General features: G+C 38.1%; 2 protein-coding genes and 1 pseudogene across 2 annotated transcripts; all 3 read left to right on the top strand.

The window, feature by feature from the left end:
* The first annotated feature begins 1,262 nt into the window (after nt 1-1,262).
* On the top strand, nt 1,263-7,617 carry LOC109126537 (putative defensin-like protein 60; annotated as a pseudogene).
* Nucleotides 7,618-11,606: 3,989 nt separating this feature from the next.
* Nucleotides 11,607-12,160, top strand: LOC147937654 (putative defensin-like protein 55). The gene is made up of 2 exons (XM_087467777.1): nt 11,607-11,786; nt 11,920-12,160. The coding sequence occupies exons 1-2, from the start codon at nt 11,699-11,701 to the stop codon at nt 12,057-12,059; spliced, it is 228 nt and encodes a 75-aa protein (XP_087323903.1). The 5' UTR covers nt 11,607-11,698; the 3' UTR covers nt 12,060-12,160.
* Nucleotides 12,161-20,119: 7,959 nt separating this feature from the next.
* LOC109126597 (putative defensin-like protein 55) lies at nt 20,120-20,667 on the top strand. Its single transcript, XM_019230289.2, has 2 exons — nt 20,120-20,293; nt 20,427-20,667. Exons 1-2 carry the CDS (start codon nt 20,206-20,208, stop codon nt 20,564-20,566), a joined length of 228 nt encoding a protein of 75 aa, XP_019085834.2. The 5' UTR covers nt 20,120-20,205; the 3' UTR covers nt 20,567-20,667.
* Nucleotides 20,668-25,515: the final 4,848 nt, after the last annotated feature.

Consider the following 25,515-nt stretch of genomic DNA (forward strand, 5'->3'; position numbering starts at 1 on the left):
GCCCAACCACTGCAAATACCTGTTGATTCCAATTCCCAACCAAACCTCAAAAGGACAAAATATCTAACAAAGCCCCACCAACAGGAGAACGAGAAAGCATTACGAAACTAAAGCCAAAGAGAAAGCCGGTGCTAGAGAAGCCACCGCTCTCCGACCTCATATCTGAAAAAAAAAATTCGGGGGCTACAGATAACAAAATTATAATATGAAACAAAATAAATTGTGTTATCTATTAATGGTTTTTTTTTTTGTGTACTGTCGAACTCATACCTTATTTCAACAAAATTATGATTCTGCAGAGAAAGTAGTCCTGGGCATTCGGGTACTTGGGTCAGGTTCGGGTAGGAACCGATCGGCTTCGGGTTTCTCGAGTAGAGGAGTTTAGGACCCAATAGGGTAAACAGAAAATATCGGTTCGGATTTGGTTCGGGTATCCATTCGGTTTTCGGTTTGGTTCCGGGTTCAGTTCTGGTTCTTCGGGTTTAGGAGATTAGGACCCAATAGGATATTTTACCGGTTCCGGGTTCGGATTCGGGTCAATATTTTCGGGTCGGTTCCGGTTCGGGTTTTCGGGTCTGGTTTTTTTGCCCAGGCCTAAGAGAAAGCTTTCATTTAATCTGATAAATGATACTAATTGTAAGACTTTATGCTTAATGAAATCTCTATTTAACAAATATGTATTATTGTAATACTAAATGGTTACCAGAAGAAGTTTTGACCATATTTCAATGATTTGGTACGAAAAATCTATAGAATCATGCCATACATGCAAATATATATATATATATATATATGCTAATGTTGACCCAAAAAATAATAATTGTCAGTTCAATTTTTCTTACATTAATTTATGCACTCAGATCTTGCATTGAATCTGATACATAGTGAATGATAGTAATTGTGTAAGATTTTCTTTGAAAAGCAGAATTTCCATTTTTCTCATATATCTCCCTTAATTTCAAAATCATCTACATTATATTATTACTTAATTACAAAATAATATTGTTGACTATATATATTTCCATGATTGGTACCATTGGAATCATTCCATATCTAGTTATCTACCACCAAAATAATGTTATCAGCATATTTGGTCGATTCATTTATGGGAAGAAAATAAAATAAGGGAAGAAAATAAAATAATTAGGTTAAAAATTAAGACTTTTCTTGGCAAAGAGTGATATAAATAAGAGATTTCTTAAAGATCGCGAGAAGTATATAGACGTTCTTCTTCTTAAAAGAGATTCAATAGTGAGAAAAAAATGAATATCACCAAAACTTCTGTGATTTTTTTTCTTGTAGTGATACTAACAATATCATCGTCCAACTCTGATGTTTTAGCCTCACCAGGTATGTTGTTATCGTACATCTGGCGGATCCAGGAATTTTTTTCACCGGAGTCAATTATATTAGTTATAAAAAAATTTTCACTATAGTCTTTCTATATAAAGTATAAGTATATAAATAAAATTTGCCTGAATAATTTTTAATTGCTTTGCAACTATTTTTGTAATCATTTTTGTGATTAGAACGTTATTTCGTTTTTTTAGAGATACAAAATTTAATAAATAATAAAAGAAAATATAAAAATGGATGAAAAACTATGTCAAATAGGTAAGTTCTTGCTGTGGCAAAAAAAAAAACAGTAATAAAATGTAAGGTCTCGATCCAGGATTTGGGGGTCAAAAACAAAGCTCTCTACCAAATCAGCCAACAATGACCCCCTTCCTTTCAACGTAGGTCCGTCCAATTGTTTTTCGTCAGTTTCAAATTAATTATCGAATATTTTACTTTTTTTTTTTGTTAAAAGGTTTTCTTAAATAGAAGGCAAAGAGTACAACGAACAAGATGTAACCATTACAAACAGAGAGAAGAAAGAAAACTACTAGCTACTAAGTATTAAGGGAAGAAGGATCCAAGCAAAGGAAGCCTGAATAAGAAAGGAGAAACAAGCCTAAACTTAAAACTTTCAAATAGCCTTATGTAACCCAGCATTGAAGAATTGATGTCCCACGCTTTAATCCAAGCTGAATCATTGCATTACACTTATTTTCCATGGAGGAAAAAATGTGCCTTGCTACTTGAACTGGGAAGAGGGAGAGACCGTCATGGAAACGTCGATTTCGCTCACGCCACAATTCATAAATCGCAGCTTGCCAGCCTTGAAGGAGAGCAAGTTTTTTTTGCTTTGATACTAATATCGATGGCAGCCAAAGGAGGATCTGATCCCAGAGAAATGGAGGAGAAGAGATTTGAAGCCTTTGCATTATCAAACTCCAGACCTCTGCAGAAAAAGCACACTGAAAGAACATATGGTCTCTAGATTCGCAGGCTAGCCCACAAAGAAGACAATCTAACTCAACATCATATCCCCAAGCAGACAAACGATCAAGAGTAGGGTTACGATTAAGTATAAACAGCCAAGACGTAATAGCATGTTTTGGAATGACTGCTTTGTGCCACACAAGCGGAGCCCAAAATTTTCTTGTATTTGAAATCCTAACAGCATTCCACACAGCTTTTGAAGAGAAAAACTTGTAAGGAATACCATCAATTGCCCAAACCGGAGTATCATTTGATGATGACATGGTAATGGTAGAGATGAAAGAGTAGAGAAGAACTTGTCTCTCAGATCTGGCATTAGGGAGAGACCACCCATCTGCATTTCTCAACTCAGCGACAGTTGAAAACAGAGGGATCCCTATGTGAGAAGGGCCATCTGAACCAAGAAATTGGTAAAGAGGACCAAAGGGAGTCCAAGGATCCCACCAGAAGAAGGTAGAATCACCATCTCCAATATTGATGCTGAGAAACTTAAGAGCTTTGGGACGTAACTTAAGTAATTTTCTAAAATTCCAAGAGTAAGCAGCATTGTTTTCATTGAGCGCCCACAAAGGAAATGTAGAAAGATACTTACTTCTTATCCATGCTACCCATAAAGAACCAGCTCTGAAAAACAGCAACCAAAAGAGTTTTAAGGCACAAGTCTCATTCCAAGTACCAATGTGCCTTAATCCAAGTCCACCCTCCAATTTTGGAAAACATATGTCATACCATGACACTTTAGCCCCTGAGGGTATATCTACCTTTCCATGCCAAAGAAAAGAGCTACAAAGGCCATTGATCCTCCGAATAACCTGCTTAGGAAGGAAGAAAGCACTAGTCCAAAAACCTACAATGCCCGAAATAACTGTAGATATAAGTGTTAACCTTCCCGCCAAGCTCAGAAACTTGTGAGTCCAACAATTGAGTTTCTTTCTTATTTGAGACAACAAAGGATCACAATCTGTCACTGAAAACTTCTTGGAGCATAAAGGGAGACCTAAGTATCTAACTGGAAGCGAGACCAGGTTTAGATTGAATAGGCTTTGTAGCCTCAACACACAACTCTCATTCAGACCAGAACAAAACATGGATGTCTTCTCCATATTCATTGTTAGCCCAGAAATTTCTGCAAAATCTGCAAGAACTGACATAACTCCCCTTAAAGAAAGCTCAGAACCCTCGAGGAAGATCAATAAATCATCAGCAAAGCAAAGATGAGTAAGTTTAAGAGCCTCACAACCAGGATGATAATTGAACGATCCTTCTTCTGCTGCTTTATTCAACATTAGAGACAAAACATTCATGACCATAACAAACAGAATTGGGGATAATGGGTCTCCTTGGCGCAAACCTGTCTTTCCTTTGAAGAAACCTGACGTAACCCCATTTATACTAACACTGAAAGATGGGGAACAAAACACAAGCTCTAATCCAATTAATGAAAACCTGGGGAACTTGATAAGCCCGAAGAGAGTTGAGGAGAAAGTCCCATCTAACTGAATCAAATGCTTTTGAAATGTCCACCTTAAGAGTAATTCTCGGTTTTCCTGAACTAAGATGATAGCCTTGCACCACTTCTGAGGCCAATAATACATTCTCCATTAGCAATCTGTCTTTGACAAAGGCGGTTTGATTTGGAAGTATAAGCTCCGGTAGCAGAATCTTTAACCTGTTTTTCAAGAGGCGAGATATGATCTTGTAAACTGTGTTAAGACAAGATATAGGTCGAAAATCCTTCAAATCAACAACCCCAGGTCTTTTCGGAATAAGAACAAGAGAAGTAGCGTTTAGGGCTGATGGGATAAAGGAATCCAGGAAAAATTGTCTCACTCCCATTGTTAATTCCTTCCCAATAATAGACCAACTAGCCTTAAAAAACTCTGCAGAAAAACCATCTGGACCTGGAGTTTTATTTAGAGGCATTTTGAAAAGACAAGATTTAATTGCTTCATCAGAGAAAGGTGAGGACAGAGAAGACTGCTGCTCCACTGTACAAGTTGCTAAGATTACAGACTTTAGAAAATCAGGCAACTGAGGAATGAACCTCCCCTTGATAGTGCACATAACCCCAATAAAATGTTCCACAGCTAGATCATGGACTTCCTTGAGAGATGAAGTGGTGGAACCATCCTCTTTAAACAAGAGCTTTATGGCATTCCCTGCATTTCTAGCTGCAGAGACTTTATGGAAGAAAGAAGTATTAAAATCACCCTCACCCAACCACTTTAGACGAGACTTTTGTTTAAACAAACTTTCTTCAGCTAGCCTAAGACTCAACCATAGCTCTTTTGCTTCAGTTTCATTCTGAATATTGAAAGGAGATGGGTCATTCAAAGCTAACAACTGAAGGGCATTAAGCTTAGCATGAGCCTGAATAACCCTCTTCTCTAGATCGCTAAAATTTTCTTTCATCAAAGACTTCATAGGGCCTTTCATTTTCTTGAGCTTGTAACAAAAATCTTTAAGAGAAGATACTGAGATTCCAACCTGAACCCAAGCTTCCATCACTGAATCCATAAACTTCGGATGTTTTGTTAACAATGAGAAAAACTTAAATGGTCTGGTACCATAAGAAGGAGGCGGCGTGTGGAGCTTGATCGAGCAAGGTGTATGATTTGAAAACTCTGGGGCCTCAAAAGTACAATGACTAGTAGGGAAATTAAGCAGCCAACACCCATTCACTAAGCAACGATCCAATTTCTTTCCAATAGGATCTACAGATCTTTTATTTGTCCAAGTGAATTTAGGACCACTAAAAGGAAGATCAAACAAGCCTAAATCTGCTAAACAGTCTCCAAACATCCTCATACCACGTGTAGAACTCAGAAAATTAACATTTGAGGTTTCAGTTACACTAAGGATCTCATTAAAATCCCCAATGATCATCCACGGCCTGTTTGATAAACCAAAATTCACCTCTGTATCTCGAAGAGAACTCCAAAGCTTTTTCCTTTCCTCCTCTTCATTCGAAGCGTAAACTGCCGAATATATAATTTCAGAACCATCCTCTAATGAAATTTCACAAGTAACTGACTGAAGGTCCATTGAAAGTACTCTTGCTGTAATAGGGGCTTTGTAAATGATCCAAATCTTTCCCAAATCTGAAAACTGGTAATTAGATAAAACAGTCCACTCCGGACCAAAAGATGACAAAATATGGTTCTTATTTGCTTCTTTAACATGCAACTCCAAAAGGGCTCCAAAAGAAACTTGATGAGAACGAAGCCAGTTGCAAAGAGGCCGATGCTTTGACCATTCGTTAAGACCTCGCACATTCCAAAAAAAGTTATTCGACATAAACAGATTATAGGATGTGACGCTTCCTTCCTTGTATGGAGAGAACGCCACCCTGAACAGGTGATAGATGATCAAACCTCTTCCTCTTCGATTTCTTCCCTTTAGAGGAAACTGAAGAAGAGGAAGAAGGATCAAAGAGAACCATCGAAGAAGACTCCCCTCCGGAAACTGTCGCAGTTACCTCCATTGATAGCATATCAAAACGGTTTGAGGTTGTTGTAGGTGGAGGAACATCCACGAGTAAAGCAGAAGAGTGGGTGATTCAAAAGACTGATCAGCAGAGTTAGTGTTTGGTAAGTTTGATGTTGATTCTGGAACAGAGGTGAAGACATGGGTTTTGTCACTAACCGTAGTAGCTAAAACTGATGAAGACTTCCGTTCTAAAGAAGGAGTTTGGGTTTCCATAGGTGTTGTAGATGTAAGTTCTTTTAAATTATCCAAGGGAGGAGGAGTTTCAACAGAAACACCATTATCACCTGTAGCAAAACGACTAGGAACTGGTTTCCATACCTGTTTTTTTCCAACAGGAGATGTCGAAGAAAGCTTAACTGTTGGTCCAGTAGGCGAGTTATTCTCAGAACCTACCACAGAAGCATTTGATTGAGGAGCAATAGGACAAAGAGAAGCTTTGTGTCCAATTTCGTTACAAAAAGAACGAAGAGGAGGCAACCACGGATACGAGACTGTGAGAAGCAAAACATGACCATCCTCTCGCTCAATCTCCAACACAGAAGGAAGAGGTTTCATAAGATCTACAATAACTTTAACTTCTGCAGAATTAATACTAGTGAGAGGCTTGTGGTCTACTGCTCGACCCAACGGCTTACAAATGAAACTTAGTCCCTCACGAGTGATTAGATCAAAGGGAATATCCTTTATAGTAGCCCAGACTGGAGCTTTCTCCAACGAAGGAGGGTTGTAACTAAACTCAGATTTCCAAGCCGTGACAAAAAACGGAGAATCACCTACATGCCACAATTCGTGTTGCAACACCCGATTCCTTAATGAAGGAGAAGGAATATGGAAGAGAAAAGCATTTGATGTCAATTTATGGATCGTAACTCTTTTATCTTTCCCCCACAGGAAGTTCAAGACACCCCAAATTTTTTCATAAGATGGAGCCTTTCCATAGAAAATTCCCACAATGAAGTCTTCATGAATCTTCGCTCCTCTTTCAAAAACTGAATTAGGAACCTTGACACGAGGACGACCTTCTGAAGATATAGAAACATCAGCCGAAGAAACCGGAATTTTCTCCGAAGAGATAAGATTTTTTGCCCAATTGAAACCTGACTCAGCAACACTAGGCAAAGAAACTGGAGGAGACGAGGCCTTAGTAGAGACAAAAGAGAGAGAAGAAGATTTGTCCTTACCCAAAGAAGAAGGGGCCACTCCAAGAAGACCTTTCTCAGAGGGAATAGCTTGATTTTGCAGATTTGAGGGAGGAGAGAAGGAAGAAGACGACAAATCCGACATCACCACATCAATTGGAAAAGAAGATTGAACCGGATTTGGAGATTCAGAGTGAAGTAAAGATGGATCCGGTGGAACCGGAGGAGGAAGGGGAGGTAGAGCCTCAGTCATCGATGAGAAGAAGCTTGCAACTGCTATTTTTAAAACAATCGAGTAATCGCTGTTCAGAAGAAAGAGAAATCCTTTTTTTTTTTCCCAGAAAAGAAGCTGCTTCTAATATTTTACTTTTAAGAAAGGAAAAAAAATGAAAAGCCGATTTTAGTGAATATGTATGTACGCATATAATTTATTTACTTTTGGTTAACATACGTTGTCATGTGTTACAGTGATCGAAACATAAAAAAATGATGTTTGCACTATACCATGTTCAACAAGGTACAGAAATTATGAATGCTGGTTTGACTGCACTGACAGGTGGTACAAGGATGGAGAGTGTGTTAATGGACGATGTTGTTGCAAAACATAATAGAAACCGATCAACAATTCAAGCGGTTGAATTATGTTGTTATGGCAATGGCATCATCAAATTTATGTATGCTTTCCTATGAAATAAAACTAATTTTACTAGGACTCAGACTCCCCGCGATGTCGCGGAGGAAATATTTTAGAAAAAAAATAATTTAAATTTAAAATTTAAAATTATATATTATAAAATTATTTAAAAGTAATAGAATAGTTTGAATACAGAAACTGTTAATAAAAACACAATCATCAAAATAAAAACTTATAACAAAAAATATTATGTAGAATAGAAGCAACTTTGCAAAACATATAGTTTAAAGTATTATAAATATAAGATATTTTTATGAAAAATTTTGGTAAAGAGCTACAATTTTAAAAAATCTTTATGACAAAGTGATCCTTACTGAAAATATTGAACTAATGGTTATAATGAGTAATGTAATTTTCTATTAAATAACTATAATTAAAAATATATTTAATAATGAATGAAACAACATCAACGGAAAATTAAAATTAAAATACACAACTCTTAGGAACAAAATAAAATAAATTTTAAATAATAAAATAGTTTTTAACAAAAAGTAACGATAAATAGACGCAACTGTAAATTCTATATTAAGTTTTATTAAATTTCTATATTACTATAATCATTTCAAAAATTTTAGTTAGCTAATAGAATAACATTGAATATTAAATATAAAAAAATAAAAAAATAATATTAAAATTATTTAGATTTAACATAAAATGAAAAATTTGTTTCAACGAACAATGATTTGTTAGTTATTGAGAGTTCAAAAGATATGACTATTTAAATAGACACACCTATTAGAACGAAAAGTTGTGATGAAAAAATATGAATAAAATATAGTGAAAAAATACAACTCTACAATGAACAAATACAACTGTTTGACTTTTTTAAAAAGAACAAATAAAACCAATTTTTTTACAAAAAAGTACTTCGAAAAGTCACAACTGTTGTTCTCATTTATTCAGATTGTTATTATTATATTTAAAATATATTTTTAATAGAAAGTTAAGATAAATAGACACAACTGTAAATTCAATATTAAGTTGTATGAATTTTTTTCTATTGCTATAATCATTTCTAAAATTTTAGTTAGATTATAGAATATATTCAATTATCTAGAGTCCACATAAAGTGGAAAATTTGTTTCAACGAACTTGTTAGTTAGTGATGAAGAGACAAATATAAAAAGAGTTCAAAAACATGACTATTTAAATAGACACACCTATTAGAACGAAAAGTTGTGATGAAAAAATATAAATAAAATATAATGAAAAGACACAACTCTACAATGAACATATACAACCGTTTGAATTAAAAAAAAAACAAAGAAAAATATTTTTTTACGAAAAGGTACTATCGCTTCTATGACTAGTATGATATTCTCATAGTCATACAAGCAGTTGTTTTGTTTAATTTAAGTGTTAATATGTATGGCAAAATTTGGATGTCTTCACTGTATTTTCTATTTTGAATGCTTTAGACCACCTATCTGGCTACAGCAACAAATGTATTTTAGACTATACTATTTATAAATTACTTTTCAACGAAAAACAAAAAAAAATGTATCGCCTAATTTGTTCTTTTTGTTTTGTGTTGCCCAAAAAAAAAACCTTTTGTTTTACTTGCTCAAAACGAGAAAAACTGGCATAATACTAATTAAACCCAAATCGCTTAATCAATTATTATAGCCGAGTTAAGAAGCATCAAAATCTGTTTTCAAGTCTCAATAACAAGAATCCTCTCGGATCAGCGAATGCAAAAGCATCTATTTTGAAACAAACTTTATCATAACCCAAGTCATGTTCTTTTCTCGAAAACGACAACAGACGATTACACCATCTTCCTCTCGAGCTTCTCCTCCTTGAGAAGCCAAGCTTGGTCCTACTCTTTTGGTGAATCACGTCTATGACTTTGATGTGTCTGTATTTTATAGGATTTTAACCACAATTTTTACACTTGTTTTGAGTCTTTTGTTAGGCCCAAGAATGCTTTTAGAGTCTTTTTGGTCTTTTGTGAGTCTTTACAGGTTCTAGGTGACTTTGGAAGGAATCTGAGCGTTTTGGGGATGAAAATATGTATCTGGAGCTAAATTGGTTGAAGACTGATCGGACTAGCAAGCAGATGGAGTGAGAGCAGAAAAAACATTCCGGATCGACTGATCCTTGCTCAAGATCGACCAGTCCCGTCCCCGAAGCAACTTTTCCTTATTTGTTTTTAAACCGACTTTTAGGGTTTTATTTTACTATTTAAGCACGAGGTTCGGCCTCTAGAAAAATAACTTTTATTCTACGCAGCTTTTGAGTACTTGTAAGCTTTGGGAGAAGATCTCTTATCCTTTCTAACCCTTTGGAGAAGAATTCTGAACCCTTTTATTTTTTTTTACAATTCGATAATGATTTTTTCATCTTTGATTTGCTGTTTTTTGATTTCCATGTCCGAGTAGTTTTACTGTTGGTTTCGGGTTAGGGGTTTCATGATTCTCTAACTTAGGTTGTTAGATTTGGGATTGATCTATTGTGTTCTTCATCTATTGTTGTTCTTATTGCTTAAACTAGATTAGCTACCTAGTTTATTATCATAGGTTAAATTCATCTAGGCATCAAAAGTGTTGTTGAATTGCTTGAAAAGAACATAGGTGAGCAAGGTGATCCTTAGCCAACGAAGGTTGAAGTTAAGGCACCTTGTGAACAGAATCAAACTTGAACTTAATGCTTGCTAGGATTGTTTAGATTCAAACGACGGTTTAGAGTTTTATCAATTCCTTGCATAGATAACTAATGCTGCGACAGTAGGTTAGTTTTACATTCGAGATTTGAGTTTAACAACGGTACCTAATGCTAAATATATCATCTAAATTTGTGATTGTGTCCCCTAACTGATTCCCCACACCTAATATCTTCCTTTGAATTCGAAACTCTTATTTACTTTCTGTTTTATTCGGTTACTTGAACTACAATCTTTCTCATTGCCTTAGCTTAATTTGATCTATATAATTTCATAGTGCATTGCTTGGTCTCGGTGGACTCGACCCTAAAGTGCTACGACGACACCACTAGATCGTGGTTGAGTGTGCTTTGGGTTATTAATTGACCTTTGATCAGACTTGATTGAGGAGAAATAGGTTGTTGGCCTCGCTTCTATGACTTTAGTCGTTTGTGTTTATAGAACAAACTATTATTAAAGTGTGTGCAATGCAATTGCCAAAAAATGAACATTTACTAGATTAAACTTTATATAAAAAAAAATTATTAAGAAAATATTTTATTGATATTAGGCCTCTATTGCTCACATATATTGCAAACCATAGGGATCGGAGTTTCGATTTACAAGTGGGGGACATGAAGCATTACAATTTATACTTCTCTCGATCGTCGTTTTCTTCAGATGATCTCGATGAGCAATAAATGGTAAAACAGTTCCACTTTTTCCCAAAGATGATACATTCACAAGAAGGTGCTGCCATTTGTGTGTCAAATGAGCTGATTTCAGTCATGCGTAATGCTAATGGATAAGGAGACTTTGTTAGAAAATGGACTGAGTTTGATGATGGTTGTATATGTTTTCAAGAAGACAAAGAGGAGACTGTTTCTTTCCATGTTGCAAACTTGCAGTCACAAATTGGAGCTATATTGCTTATCATTGTTGTAGTCGATCTTTATTTGAGTTTTTTTCACAAATCCGATTTACTGGCCGAATTTACTAAACTCGCGGCGGATAGGTGCCGCCGAGCGCTTTTCGTGCGATTAACCAACCGCCAAGACCAGTTTTTAAAACAGCGGTTAAAAGCACTCAAATAATTGCCAAATTTTGTTTTTTGACTTGTTTTTCCAAAAAAAAAAAGACTATATCTTTCCTATAACAATTATATGTGAATATATTCTTACCATCAATATAATATTATCAGCATATATGGAAGATTCATATGGTCAAACTAAATAAATAACTAGGTTAAAAAGTTAAGACTTTTCTCGACTAACAAATCCTATATATAAAACTTTTCTCTACAGAACTAGAGAAGTATCAGCATCTTCTTCTTTCTTTCTTTCCTTTTCTATTTGAAAACGAGACTATTTTTTTTATTACACCACAGAATTTACAGTACGAAAAAAAAAAATGAACATCACAAAAGCTTATGTGATTATTTTCCTTGTAGTGATACTAACAAACTCATTTCCCAACTCTAATGGTTTGGCTTCATCAGGTATCTTGTTATTGTCCAGTTGCTTTTGGTCATTCTAAGAGAAACTATTGAGTTTCTGTTCAGAAAAATTTGTGAAATCGATTTTATTTACGTGTTTATATATTCCCTAACATAAGTTGTATATGTGTTTCAGTGATCGAGACATCAAAAAATGATGTATGCTTTGTACCATGCACGATTAGGTATGGAACATTTGAATGCTTTCATGACTGTTTTCTCAAGGATTACCGTGATGGAAATTGTGTCCATGGACGATGTTGTTGCACTAAATGATAGAAATCGTTTTGCAATTTGAAACTGAATTATGTTTTTACTAGCATAGAGATATGTATGCTCTTCAATGAAATAAAACTAATTTTATTATATTATCTTAATTACTTGCTTTTTGTTTATAAAACAAACTAATTAAGTTTGTGTGTGATGCAAGTGCCCAAAAAATTATTATTGAAATTAACACTTAATGTAATAATGTATGATATTATTTCAAAAAAACAAAAACAATTTGATCGGTCTAACCAGCAAGAGAGAAAGGGGCGAGTGTGCAGTGTTGCAAATGAGTCATTCAAGGGTTTTGTTTTGGACTTTTGGTTCTCATCCCTTACAAGAGTTTTTGTGAAAGCCTCGTTTGTTTTATAAATTTCAGTCAAACTCCACATCATTCTTTTTACTCTCATTAATGGTTTTGCAGTTAGTTAAAGACTCAAAATTACTTACTGTACTAGTATTTAATCTATATATACATTTTGTAAGTACATTTAGCAAATAAATCTGAAACGACCGACCTTTTTTTTTAAATAATAAATAATAAATATAATATAATAAAATAATCTACAGCTAGTGGTCCCATACCCACTAGCCACCTAACCACAAACACATTCGACAGCGGAATACTCAATACCAATAACCAATAATATAACCAATACAATAGCATAAGCATTATCCAATAATCAATCATCAGAAAACATGAAACCAGCAACCTAACAATGTTTCTAATGTCTCAACTCTAGCAACCTAACAATGCCAGACAACATCCAATCAACTCCCTAGAACATCCTCCTCTTCATTGCCTGGATTCCACGATCACACTTTGCCTTTACCTGCACACCACAAACAACAATTGAGATGCGTAAGTATTATCACAAATACTTAGTGAGGCAATCCTCCCATCTACTGGGCTATACACACAAGCAATAAGATCTCTACATGCCACAAACAACAATCAATAAAACAAACCAGGCAATATACAAGCATGCAACATCCATCATAACTGGAAGAGGGGTGTCGACCGACACCAGATGGTGTCGATCGACACTGACTATCTGGTGTCGACCGACACCAAACTGGTGTCGACCGACACCCTGCCCGACACTCCCGAAAACCCTAGTTTGTGTCGACCGACACCTCCACATGGCATCGATCGACACTCGCCAAAGTCCCGAGCCGTCCTCGCATTGGTGTCGACCGACACTGATGCCGAGCAGCGATTTCCCTCGATCAGAAACTCCGAATCTCGCCTCCAATCTTCTCAAATCCGCTCCATGCACTCCCAGAAGCCAAACCCAGCCCAGACAGTGACGAAATACCATAGAGAACTCAAAGAAACAACCACATAAGCACCAAATCACATAGAATCTAGAGATCTTAGCTTAGATAAGCCATGGTCATGCACTCACCTCTTTCAAGAAGATTCTGACCAACAAGAACGAATTCCCTCACTCCTAGCAAGCTTCTAACACCTTCCCAGCCTTAGATCTCCCAAGAACAGCAAGGAATCTCTCAATCTCTTCCCAAAAGCTCAAGAACACTCTCTCTTTTGATTTTCTCTCAAAAACGGCGAATAACCCCAAATAACACGACCCTAGGTCGTTTTCTACCTCTAAAACTCGATTTTAGGGATTCCCTAAACCAACCACGCAAACCGGACAATTAAAATTGAACCGACCAAACCGGCCACAGCTGGTGTCGATCGATGCCTCACTAGAAGGTGTCGATCGACACCCTTACCAAATTACCAAAAAAAATGGTTTGCGGGTGTTACAATTCTCCCCCACCAAACTAGATTCGTCCTCGAATCTCGAACAACCTTCAGTCAAGGACTCCCGTGCAACCGTCTCCACGGCCCGCACTCCTCCAACCGAGCTACAGAAGGTCACCTCTAGGCGATAGACTCACGTTCGAGGCGTCATTTGCTCTTGACTTTTTGGACTTTCCTTTACTCCTAGGCCTAAACCTTGAGTTTTTTTTGGCTCCTCATCAGACCTAAGTCTGCATGCCAAAATATATAAGAAAAAGTCCAAACTCGTCTCTCGGGTTGCCACCCTACAGCGCGCCCCCGGATCGTCATCCGAAGTCGATATACCAACCATACCCCCGAGCCACAAAGTCTCTGAATATGGCAGTACTAGGAGAACCTAAATCCCCCAAGAGTCGCGAGCAAACGATTCTGAACACGTCTGAGTCCTATCCCTATCCAGGTTTCCTTCCCGTGGCTCGCGTAAAACATCTCAATGTTCTACCAACCACATATCCCCTCACCGGGATACCCCATGACCACACAAGGATCATATTCACGCCACAAAGGCCATCTGTCCCGAAGGACCGTCTGTCCCGAAGGACCATCAGTCCCGAAAGACCGTCTGTCCCGAAGGACCATCAGTCCCGAAAGACCATCTGTCCCGAAGGACCATCAGTCCCGAAGGACCGTCTGTCCCGAAGGACCATCAGTCCCGAAAGACCGTCTGTCCCGAAGGACCATCAGTCCCGAAAGACCGTCTGTCCCGAAGGACCATCAGTCCTGAAGGACCGTCTGTCCTGAAGGACCATCAGTCCCGAAAAGACCGTCTGTCCCGAAGGACCATCAGTCCCGAAAGACCGTCTGTCCCGAAGGACCGCCTTAACAGGCACTCTGGCTAAACAGCCTGCCACAAAGGCCACACAATAACAAAAGAAATACCGCCACACACTGGCACACTGACTCAAAAGTCCGCCACTAAGGCCACACAAGCCCCTCCAAGGCTCTCTACCGCTAAAATGGACAAATTCCAACTCCCGGAAAACTTTCCATATTTAGCACTTTCCATTTTTGGAAACTTTCCACTTTTGAAAACTTCTATTTCAGGAAACTTTCTTCCAAAACCCCGCCTCACGGAAACTTTGTACCCCGAACACCACCTCATCTTGTTACTGAGTCGCACAACCAACCACCCCAAGCGACCGAGTAATCAAGAGAGATGGGCTGGTATACTCCATTCCCGCTCCAGCCATGGATTACAGATGGGATCAGGCTAAACAAGCTCAAGTCGCGGCTTGCTTCTCATACCACTTCTTGAACCTTGCCTTCATCCTTGCCTCAGGCTCCCAAGTCTGCTCCTCAACACCATCATAGTCCCACAGGACTCTCATCAAAGGAATCTTCTTCTTCCGAAGTTCCTTGATCCTCCTCTCGAGAACCCTCACTGGTCTCGCCTCCAAAGTCATGTTAGGCTGAAGATCCTCAGGAATCTTAGCCAACACCTCCTCTCCCTCACGGAGACATTTCCGCAACATAGACACATGGAAAACCTTATGGAATGCACGCATCACCTCAGGTAACTCCAATCTATAAGCCACTGGTCCAACCCGCTCAATCACTCTGAATGGACCCATATACCTCGGACTCAACTTAGTCTCTGACAATGACCTGTTCGGACCCCGCAACATGGCCATCTTGAGGTACACTCTGTCTCCTACCTGAAACTCAAGATCTCTCCTCCTCCTATCTGCATAACTCCTCTGCCTATCCTGAGCCTCCTTCATGTTCAGCTTGTGAACCCGAATCTTCTCTGAGGTCTCCTGAACAAAACTAGCACCAAACATGGTCCTCTCCCCCACCTGAGTCCAGCATAAAGGTGTACGACATGGCCTCCCATACAAAGCCTCATAAGGAGCCATCTTAATGCTCGTCTGATAGCTGTTGTTGTAAGCAAACTCTACCAGGTTCAGGTGATCTACCCAATGGCCACCCCAATCCAACACACACATCCTCAGCAAATCCTCCAGCGTCTGGATCGTCCTCTCTGACTGTCCATCAGTCTGGGGATGATAAGCTGTACTCATATGCACCTTAGTGCCCATCTCTGCCTGAAATGCCTTCCAGAACACCGAAGTGAACTTGGAATCCCTATCAGACACAATGCTCGCTGGCACCCCATGCAACCTGACTATCTCCCTCACATACTTCTTAGCCAAGACCGCTGCTCCATCAGTCTTCTTAATGGCCAGAAAATGTGCTGACTTAGTCAACCGGTCAACAATGACCCAGATAGCATCAAAGGTCCGTGACACTGGCAAGCCTACCACAAAATCCATGGTGATCATATCCCGCTTCCACTCAGGAATGGGTAAACTCTTCAGTAACCCGCCAGGAACCTGATGCTCAGCCTTCACTAGCTGACACACATCACACCTCGAAACCCAACTAGCCACATCCTTCTTCATCCCGACCCAATGATAGTACCTCTTGAGGTCACGGTACATCTTAGTCGCTCCTGGATGAATGGATAACTTGCTCGCATGAGCCTCTCTTAGAATCTCCTGTCTCAACTCCTCATCCTTGGGCACACACACACGACCGTGCACCAAGATAGTACCATTATCTAAGACCTGATACTCTGAATCCACATCCTTAGAGGCATTCACCAGCCCCAAATCCTTCTCCTGAGCCAACCGCACTCTACTCAGAAGATCTGCTCTATCTACTGCTTCCAAACCCAACAGTTCCTGTGAAACAGCACATAAGCTCAAAGCACTGATCTCCCCTACCAGAGACTCCATCTCCTGCTCCTGAGCCGAAGCTATCCTCTTCCGACTCAGAGCATCTGCAACCGTGTTAGCCTTACCAGGATGATAGGCTATCTCCAAATCATAATCTGCCACAAGCTCCATCCACCGCCTTTGTCTTAAATTCAGCTCAGGCTGAGTGAATATATACTTCAGGCTCTTATGATCTGTAAACACCTGTACCTTTGCACCATAAAGATAAGATCTCCAAATCTTCAGGGCAAAAACTACAGCACCCATCTCCAAATCATGAGTAGGATAGTTGCCTTCATGCACCCGCAACTGCCGCGAAGCATAGACAATAACCTTCCCATGCTGCATCAGAACACAACCCAAACCAACTCTAGATGCATCTGTATAAACCACATAGGGTTCTCCCTGCTCAGGCAAAGCCAACACTGGCGCAGTAGTCAGCATCTCCTTCAGGCTTGCAAAGCCTTCCTCACACTCTTCTGACTAGACAAAAGGAACATCCTTCCCTGTCAACTTAGTCATAGGACGTGCTCTGCTTGCAAACCCCTGCACAAACCTCCTGTAGTAACCTGCCAATCCAAGGAAACTTCTGATCTCTGTGGCATTCTGCGGTCTAGGCCAATCTCTGATAGCCTGAATCTTCTCTGGATCTACAGAAACCCCCTCTGCAGAAACAATGTGACCCAGAAAGCCCATCTCATGCTGCCAAAAACTACACTTGCTCAACTTGGCAAACAACTTCTGCTCCCGCAGCTTCTCCGTAACTGCCCTCAAATGCACTGCATGCTCCTCAGGACTCTTAGAATAGACCAGGATATCGTCGATGAAAATGATGACAGATACATCCAGAAACTCCTGAAACACACTATTCATCAATCTCATAAACACTGCTGGTGCGTTATTCAACCTGAAAGCATCACCACAAACTCATAATGCCCATACCTCGTCCTGAAAGCAGTCTTCCTCACATCTGCCTCATCTATCGGTATCTGATGATAACCCGATGCCAGATCTACCTTGGAGAACCAAGTAGCACCCCTCAACTGATCCAACAACTCATCAATCCTCGGGAGAGGGTACTTATTCTTCACAGTGACCCGGTTCAAACCCCTGTAATCAATACACAACCGGAAACTCCCATCCTTTTTCTTGACAAACAATACCGGCGCTCCCCACGGTGACACACTTGGACGGATGAATCCCTTACTCAACAAATCCTCTAGCTGCTTCTTCAGCTCTGCCATCTCTGCTGGAGCCATTCTGTAAGGAGCCTTGGATAACGGTGTCGTCCCTGGTTCCAGTTCAATGGTAAAAGGATCCGACCGAGATGGTGGTAATCCCTGCAAAGACTGAAACACATCCTCAAACTCCTCCACTACCGGAATACCGCTAACCGTAGACTTCTCCACTGAGTCTGGCATAGATATAGTAACCAAATAAGCCTCACGGCCCTTCTCGATCATCTTCCCAGCCTGAATGGCTGAGATCACGAGACTCCCCGAAGTCGGTCTAATACCCTGAAAAACCAACTTCCCTCCTGGACGCTCAAACTCCACTCTACCTCGATAGCAATCCAAATGCACCATATGCCGATGCATCCAATCTATCCCGAGAATAACATCATACAGCTCCACTGGACTGATAAGCAAATCCGCTGGCCATGACTCTCCTGCGATCTGAATATCAATTCCTCTAGCTCATCCAATAACTCTCAGGACCTTGCCTCCCGCAACTCTAACAACTCCTGTACGTTCTCCAGGATCCTCGCTGATCCCCGCACACTCTGCACACTCTGGAGTAATGAAGCTATGCGAAGCTCCAGAATCAAACATAACGTGGGACTTAAACCCGCCCACCAACAAGGTCCCTACACAAACCTCATGTGTTGAGAACCTAACACTTTATCACAGGAACATAAAATCTGACCCTACTAAAATTCACAAAGATTAAGTACCAGAAATTATACCTGTGATCGCTCCGGCACTAGTTCCACCAGCCTCTGCTGTCGTGTAAACCCGTGGCGCCTGCTCAATCCGTGCTACCTGCTGACCTCCAGGCTGCACCTGCTGCAACACTGCCACTGCTGCCGGCTGCAACTTGGGACACAAGGGCCTGATGTGCCCTGGCTCCCTGCAATGATAACATACTCGAGGCCCTACCGTCGGAGCACTCCTCTTGGGACAGCTAGCAATCTTATGATCCTTGCTCCCACACTTGAAGCAACTCGCACCACTCTGTGTCTGGGTAGCCTCCCACTTCCTCTTGGTTCCCTGAGCATGCCTACCGCCCCTGCTAGAAGCACCCTGCTGCTGAGCCTTACTAGGCTGAACTGCTGGAGCTACCGCCACTGACTGTCCCCGGATATCCTCCTCAATCTCTGCTGCAGTCTCAACCAGCTCTGCACGCGTAGCAAAACTCCGCCCTCTACAATGAACTCTCAAATCATCACGTAGAGCCCTCAAGAACCTCCTGATCTGAGCCTCCTCAGGCTCCATAGCCCGACCTCCATAACAAAGAAGTCGACTGAACTCCAAGTCCAGCTCCCGCACTGACCGTGTCCCTGAGACAACTGAAGGAACTGCACCTCCAAACGATCCAATGCCTCTCTAGGAAAATACTTGCGGTTGAACTCCAAAACGAAGTCAGCCCAAGTCATCTCCCGCTGCACCCTCCTAGCAGCCACAGATCTCCACCACAACTCAGCATCACCACTCAAAAAGTAGACCCCTATGTCCACCCAAAACTCCTCAGGACATCTCAGAGTATGGAAGTTACGTTCCACTCTCGTCCTCCACGCATCCGCAGCAGTAGGATCTACACCTCCCGAAAACTGCTCAGTACGCAACCGACCCATCTCTGTCAACATGCTGAGATAACGAGCATGGACCCCCGCATCCGCAGCCACTGGCTGCCGCTCCTCCGCCACCACTGGTGGCACTACCTGAGCCTGAGCCGGTACCACTGGTGGTAATCGCGCCAACACCTGTGGTAGCAAAGCCGCAACGTCAACACCAGGGACTCCACCCACTGGGACCCCCACACCCGGGACCCTAGCATCACTGGCCACTGGAGCATCAACACCGCCCCCTCCTGCCACACTCACGGAATCCCCCGGAACATCCTGCGACTCGCCAACACCCTCAGCTGTCACACATTGTTGTAGTCGATCTTTATTTGAGTTTTCTTCACAAATCCGATTTACTGGCCGAGTTTACTAAACTCGCGGCGGATAGGTGCCGCCGAGCGCTTTTCCTGCGATTAACCGACCGCCAAAACCGGTTTTTAAAACAGTGGTTAAAAGCACTCAAATAATTGCCAAATTTTGTTTTTTGACTTGTTTTTCCAAAAAAGAAAAGACTATATCTTTCCTATAACAATTATATGTGAATATATTCTTACCATCAATATAATATTATCAGCATATATGGAAGATTCATATGGTCAAACTAAATAAATAACTAGGTTAAAAAGTTAAGACTTTTCTCGACTAACAAATCCTATATATAAAACTTTTCTCTACAGAACTAGAGAAGTATCAGCATCTTCTTCTTTCTTTCTTTCCTTTTCTATTTGAAAACGAGACTATTTTTTTTATTACACCACAGAATTTACAGTACGAAAACAAAAAATGAACATCACAAAAGCTTATGTGATTATTTTCCTTGTAGTGATACTAACAAACTCATTTCCCAACTCTAATGGTTTGGCTTCATCAGGTATCTTGTTATTGTCCAGTTGCTTTTGGTCATTCTAAGAGAAACTATTGAGTTTCTGTTCAGAAAAATTTGTGAAATCGATTTTATTTACGTGTTTATATATTCCCTAACATAAGTTGTATATGTGTTTCAGTGATCGAGACATCAAAAAATGATGTATGCTTTGTACCATGCACGATTAGGTATGGAACATTTGAATGCTTTCATGACTGTTTTCTCAAGGATTACCGTGATGGAAATTGTGTCCATGGACGATGTTGTTGCACTAAATGATAGAAATCGTTTTGCAATTTGAAACTGAATTATGTTTTTACTAGCATAGAGATATGTATGCTCTTCAATGAAATAAAACTAATTTTATTATATTATCTTAATTACTTGCTTTTTGTTTATAAAACAAACTAATTAAGTTTGTGTGTGATGCAAGTGCCCAAAAAATTATTATTGAAATTAACACTTAATGTAATAATGTATGATATTATTTCAAAAAAACAAAAACAATTTGATCGGTCTAACCAGCAAGAGAGAAAGGGGCGAGTGTGCAGTGTTGCAAATGAGTCATTCAAGGGTTTTGTTTTGGACTTTTGGTTCTCATCCCTTACAAGAGTTTTTGTGAAAGCCTCGTTTGTTTTATAAATTTCAGTCAAACTCCACATCATTCTTTTTACTCTCATTAATGGTTTTGCAGTTAGTTAAAGACTCAAAATTACTTACTGTACTAGTATTTAATCTATATATACATTTTGTAAGTACATTTAGCAAATAAATCTGAAACGACCGATTTTTTTTTTTAAATAATAAATAATAAATATAATATAATAAAATAATCTACAGCTAGTGGTCCCATACCCACTAGCCACCTAACCACAAACACATTCGACAGCGGAATACTCAATACCAATAACCAATAATATAACCAATACAATAGCATAAGCATTATCCAATAATCAATCATCAGAAAACATGAAACCAGCAACCTAACAATGTTTCTAATGTCTCAACTCTAGCAACCTAACAATGCCAGACAACATCCAATCAACTCCCTAGAACATCCTCCTCTTCATTGCCTGGATTCCACGATCACACTTTGCCTTTACCTTCACACCACAAACAACAATTGAGATGCGTAAGTATTATCACAAATACTTAGTGAGGCAATCCTCCCATCTACTGGGCTATACACACAAGCAATAAGATCTCTACATGCCACAAACAACAATCAATAAAACAAACCAGGCAATATACAAGCATGCAACATCCATCATAACTGGAAGAGGGGTGTCGACCGACACCAGATGGTGTCGATCGACACTGACTATCTGGTGTCGACCGACACCAAACTGGTGTCGACCGACACCCTGCCCGACACTCCCGAAAACCCTAGTTTGTGTCGACCGACACCTCCACATGGCATCGATCGACACTCGCCAAAGTCCCGAGCCGTCCTCGCATTGGTGTCGACCGACACTGATGCCGAGCAGCGATTTTCCTCGATCAGAAACTCCGAATCTCGCCTCCAATCTTCTCAAATCCGCTCCATGCACTCCCAGAAGCCAAACCCAGCCCAGACAGTGACGAAATACCATAGAGAACTCAAAGAAACAACCACATAAGCACCAAATCACATAGAATCTAGAGATCTTAGCTTAGATAAGCCATGGTCATGCACTCACCTCTTTCAAGAAGATTCTGACCAACAAGAACGAATTCCTTCACTCCTAGCAAGCTTCTAACACCTTCCCAGCCTTAGATCTCCCAAGAACAGCAAGGAATCTCTCAATCTCTTCCCAAAAGCTCAAGAACACTCTCTCTTTTGATTTTCTCTCAAAAACGGCGAATAACCCCAAATAACACGACCCTAGGTCGTTTTCTACCTCTAAAACTTGATTTTAGGGATTCCCTAAACCAACCACGCAAACCGGACAATTAAAATTGAACCGACCAAACCGGCCACAGCTGGTGTCGATCGATGCCTCACTAGAAGGTGTCGATCGACACCCTTACCAAATTACCAAAAAAAATGGTTTGCGGGTGTTACAAAATCCTAGAGTTGCCACCTATTTACAAGACTCCCATTGTATTAAACTAGGTATGGAGCCCCCGCGATATCGCGGAAGAACTCATTTTAGTAAAATATTCATTACAAAAATTTCTTTAATTAAATTTATTTATTAAACTATTGGGATTTCTAAACTATTTAATAAAAATTTCAAAAACAAAGGAATTTTTGAAACATTCTTTATATCTTTATTGAAAAATATTCTTTAAAAATAATCTTACCTTCACATATGATTAAATATATAATTAACAATGCTATACATATCAAATTAAACAAAATTTTACGATTAACTGCCATGAGATTACATTGCAGTTGTGTTATTTCGTTCGCTTTTATTCGTCATAACCTTTCGTTCGTATCTTTTCAATGTAACATTTTATTTGTGTATTTTCATCGTAATTTTTCGTAAAATATTTTTTAATTTCTGAAAAATGAATAAATGCAATCTACAGTCGTGTCTTCTCTTCTTAAACTTACAGTCATATTTTTGTATATTTTATGAACCATTACAACTTGTTCTCTTGTTTTCAAATATGATATGTAAATGATTATATTTTTAATTTTTTTTTTGGTTTTAAATGATAAAATTATGAATACATTGTATAAGATAATATAAATTTCTTAAATAATCATATAATAAATTAAAAATATTAATTGAGGACCATTCTTAAAATGACAAAATGATTTGTCATTTCAATTAATTATTTTAATATTTTTAGCATAACTCAAACATATTTCTATTTCCAAAATCAATTTTTACTTCATACAAAATGAATGAAAATATTACTATTCACTCAATCAGTAAGAAAATTACCAATCCTCTCAAATTTGAATATAACTAAACAGAAAATTATAACATATTTTATTTATTTGAATCAAATTATAAAAAAGAATACATCTATTTTCATAAAGGCAGTTTTTTAAATGAATATATAATACAAACCACTATCGTTTCATAGATGAAACATATTTTTATGTAAAACAAACTATAGTCATTAAATATTTTGGCAATTATAATAGATTATATATATATATATATATATATATATATATATATGGTTAATCCAATATTGAATGTACTTACTACTTATTTTTCTCCGCGTAAGATGCTGGTTAATTATCCCAAGTCACACATAAATAAATAATATAATAAATATTAGAGGGAAACAATAATAGTTATAACCTATAACAATAATATTTAGGTGCATAATGTAGCATCACAATGTGCGCGTCTAAGGAAGATGGTTGCCAAGGACGGTCGGGTTCATTGCTTCCACATGCTCCTCTTTTTTTTTGGTAGTCAGAATCCAAAACCTTTTCAAACTTTTATAATATTTCATATTCAGTATCTTTATTTTATTTTTTTTCAGCCATATTCAGTATCTTTTGTTGTTAAGATTTCAATTTGAATGTATTATGACTAGAACTAAATATACAAACTCTCTTACCCTGTATGAAGTTGTAGATAAGTTTTTGTCGTCAATATTGTTTATTGTACAATCATCTCAACCGTCAATTTTTCTGTTGATCACCAGTTTTCCATCTCCCAATAAACTGAATATGCCCAACGGTAGAAAATATAATAGAACAAACTGTGATATTTTATTTTTATTTTTACCTTGATATTTCATAATCAGATATTTTCTTAAAAAATAAAAATATAGAAATCCATTTTGTTTTCTATAATACAATTAGTTTTCTAATCAAAAAGCATGGAGTAGACAAATATATACTTGTGACAAAAAAATAAACAAACATATACGAGCCAATATGCTCTCATTTTCTAAAAAACCAACTTGAACCACATTTTTTAACAGCTAAAAAAAACAAAAAATTCAGTTTGGATTCATACCAATAGAATGATAACCCTCGATGAATAGATGGTTGTATACCTAGGGATTGAATATAATTAAATATTACAACAATTAACAAAATATATCAAACTGGAATAAATTTCTCACAATGATGAGACATCATTTCCAACAAATTCTCTTTTAACTAATACAAATATAAAGAAAATTTGAATACAATGATGAGAAGTTATTTATATATAGATTTCTAAAAATGTGAACAGACACAACTGTTTGTAAAAGACACAACTCTACTATATTCAACAGACACAACTTTTTAGAGAGACGCAACTGTAAAAATTTACTGTCAAAAATATAAAATAAAGAAAATTTGAATACAATGATGAGAAGTCACTTATATATAAATTTCTAAAGATGTGAACATTTGAATAGAGACAACTGTTTGTAAGAGATACAACTCTACATTTAACAGATGCAACCTTTATAAGAGATGCAACCGTTGAATTTTTCTAGTCAAAAAAATATATTTTTACGAAAAGGTACGACGAATATATAGATTTCTAAAGATGTGAACAGACACAACTGTTTGTAAAAGACACAACTCTATATTCAACAGACGCAACTTTAAAGAGACGCAACTGTAAAATTTACTGTCAAAAATATAAAATAAAGAAAATTTGAATACAATGATGAGAAGTCACTTATATATAAATTTATAAGGATGTGAACATTTGAATAGACACAACTGTTTGTAAGAGACACAACTCTACATTTAACAGACGCAACTTTTTAAAGAGATGCAACCGTTGAATTTTTCTAGTCAAAAAAATACATTTTTACGAAAAGGTACGACGAATATATAAAGATTTCTAAAGATGTGAACAGACACAACTGTTTGTAAAAGACACAACTCTATATTCAACAGACGCAACTTTAAAGAGACGCAACTGTAAAAATTTACTGTCAAAAATATAAAATAAAGAAAATTTGAATACAATGATGAGAAGTCACTTATATATAAATTTATAAAGATGTGAACATTTGAATAGACACAACTGTTTGTAAGAGACACAACTCTACATCTAACAGACGCAACTTTTAAAAGAGATGCAACCGTTGAATTTTTCTGTCAAAAAAAATATATTTTAACGAAAAGGTACGACGAATATATAGATTTCTAAAGATGTGAACAGACACAACTGTTTGTAAAAGACATATATTCAACAGACGTAACTTTTTTGAGATACGCAACTGTAAAAATTTATTGTCATAAATATAAAATAAAGAAAATTTGAATATAATGATAAAAAGTCACTTAATTTATAAAGATGTGAACATTTGAATAGACACAA

Source organism: Camelina sativa, chromosome 9 (genome assembly GCF_030686135.1).
Source record: "Camelina sativa cultivar CO46 ecotype springtype chromosome 9, ASM3068613v1".
Classification (NCBI taxonomy): domain Eukaryota; kingdom Viridiplantae; phylum Streptophyta; class Magnoliopsida; order Brassicales; family Brassicaceae; genus Camelina; species Camelina sativa.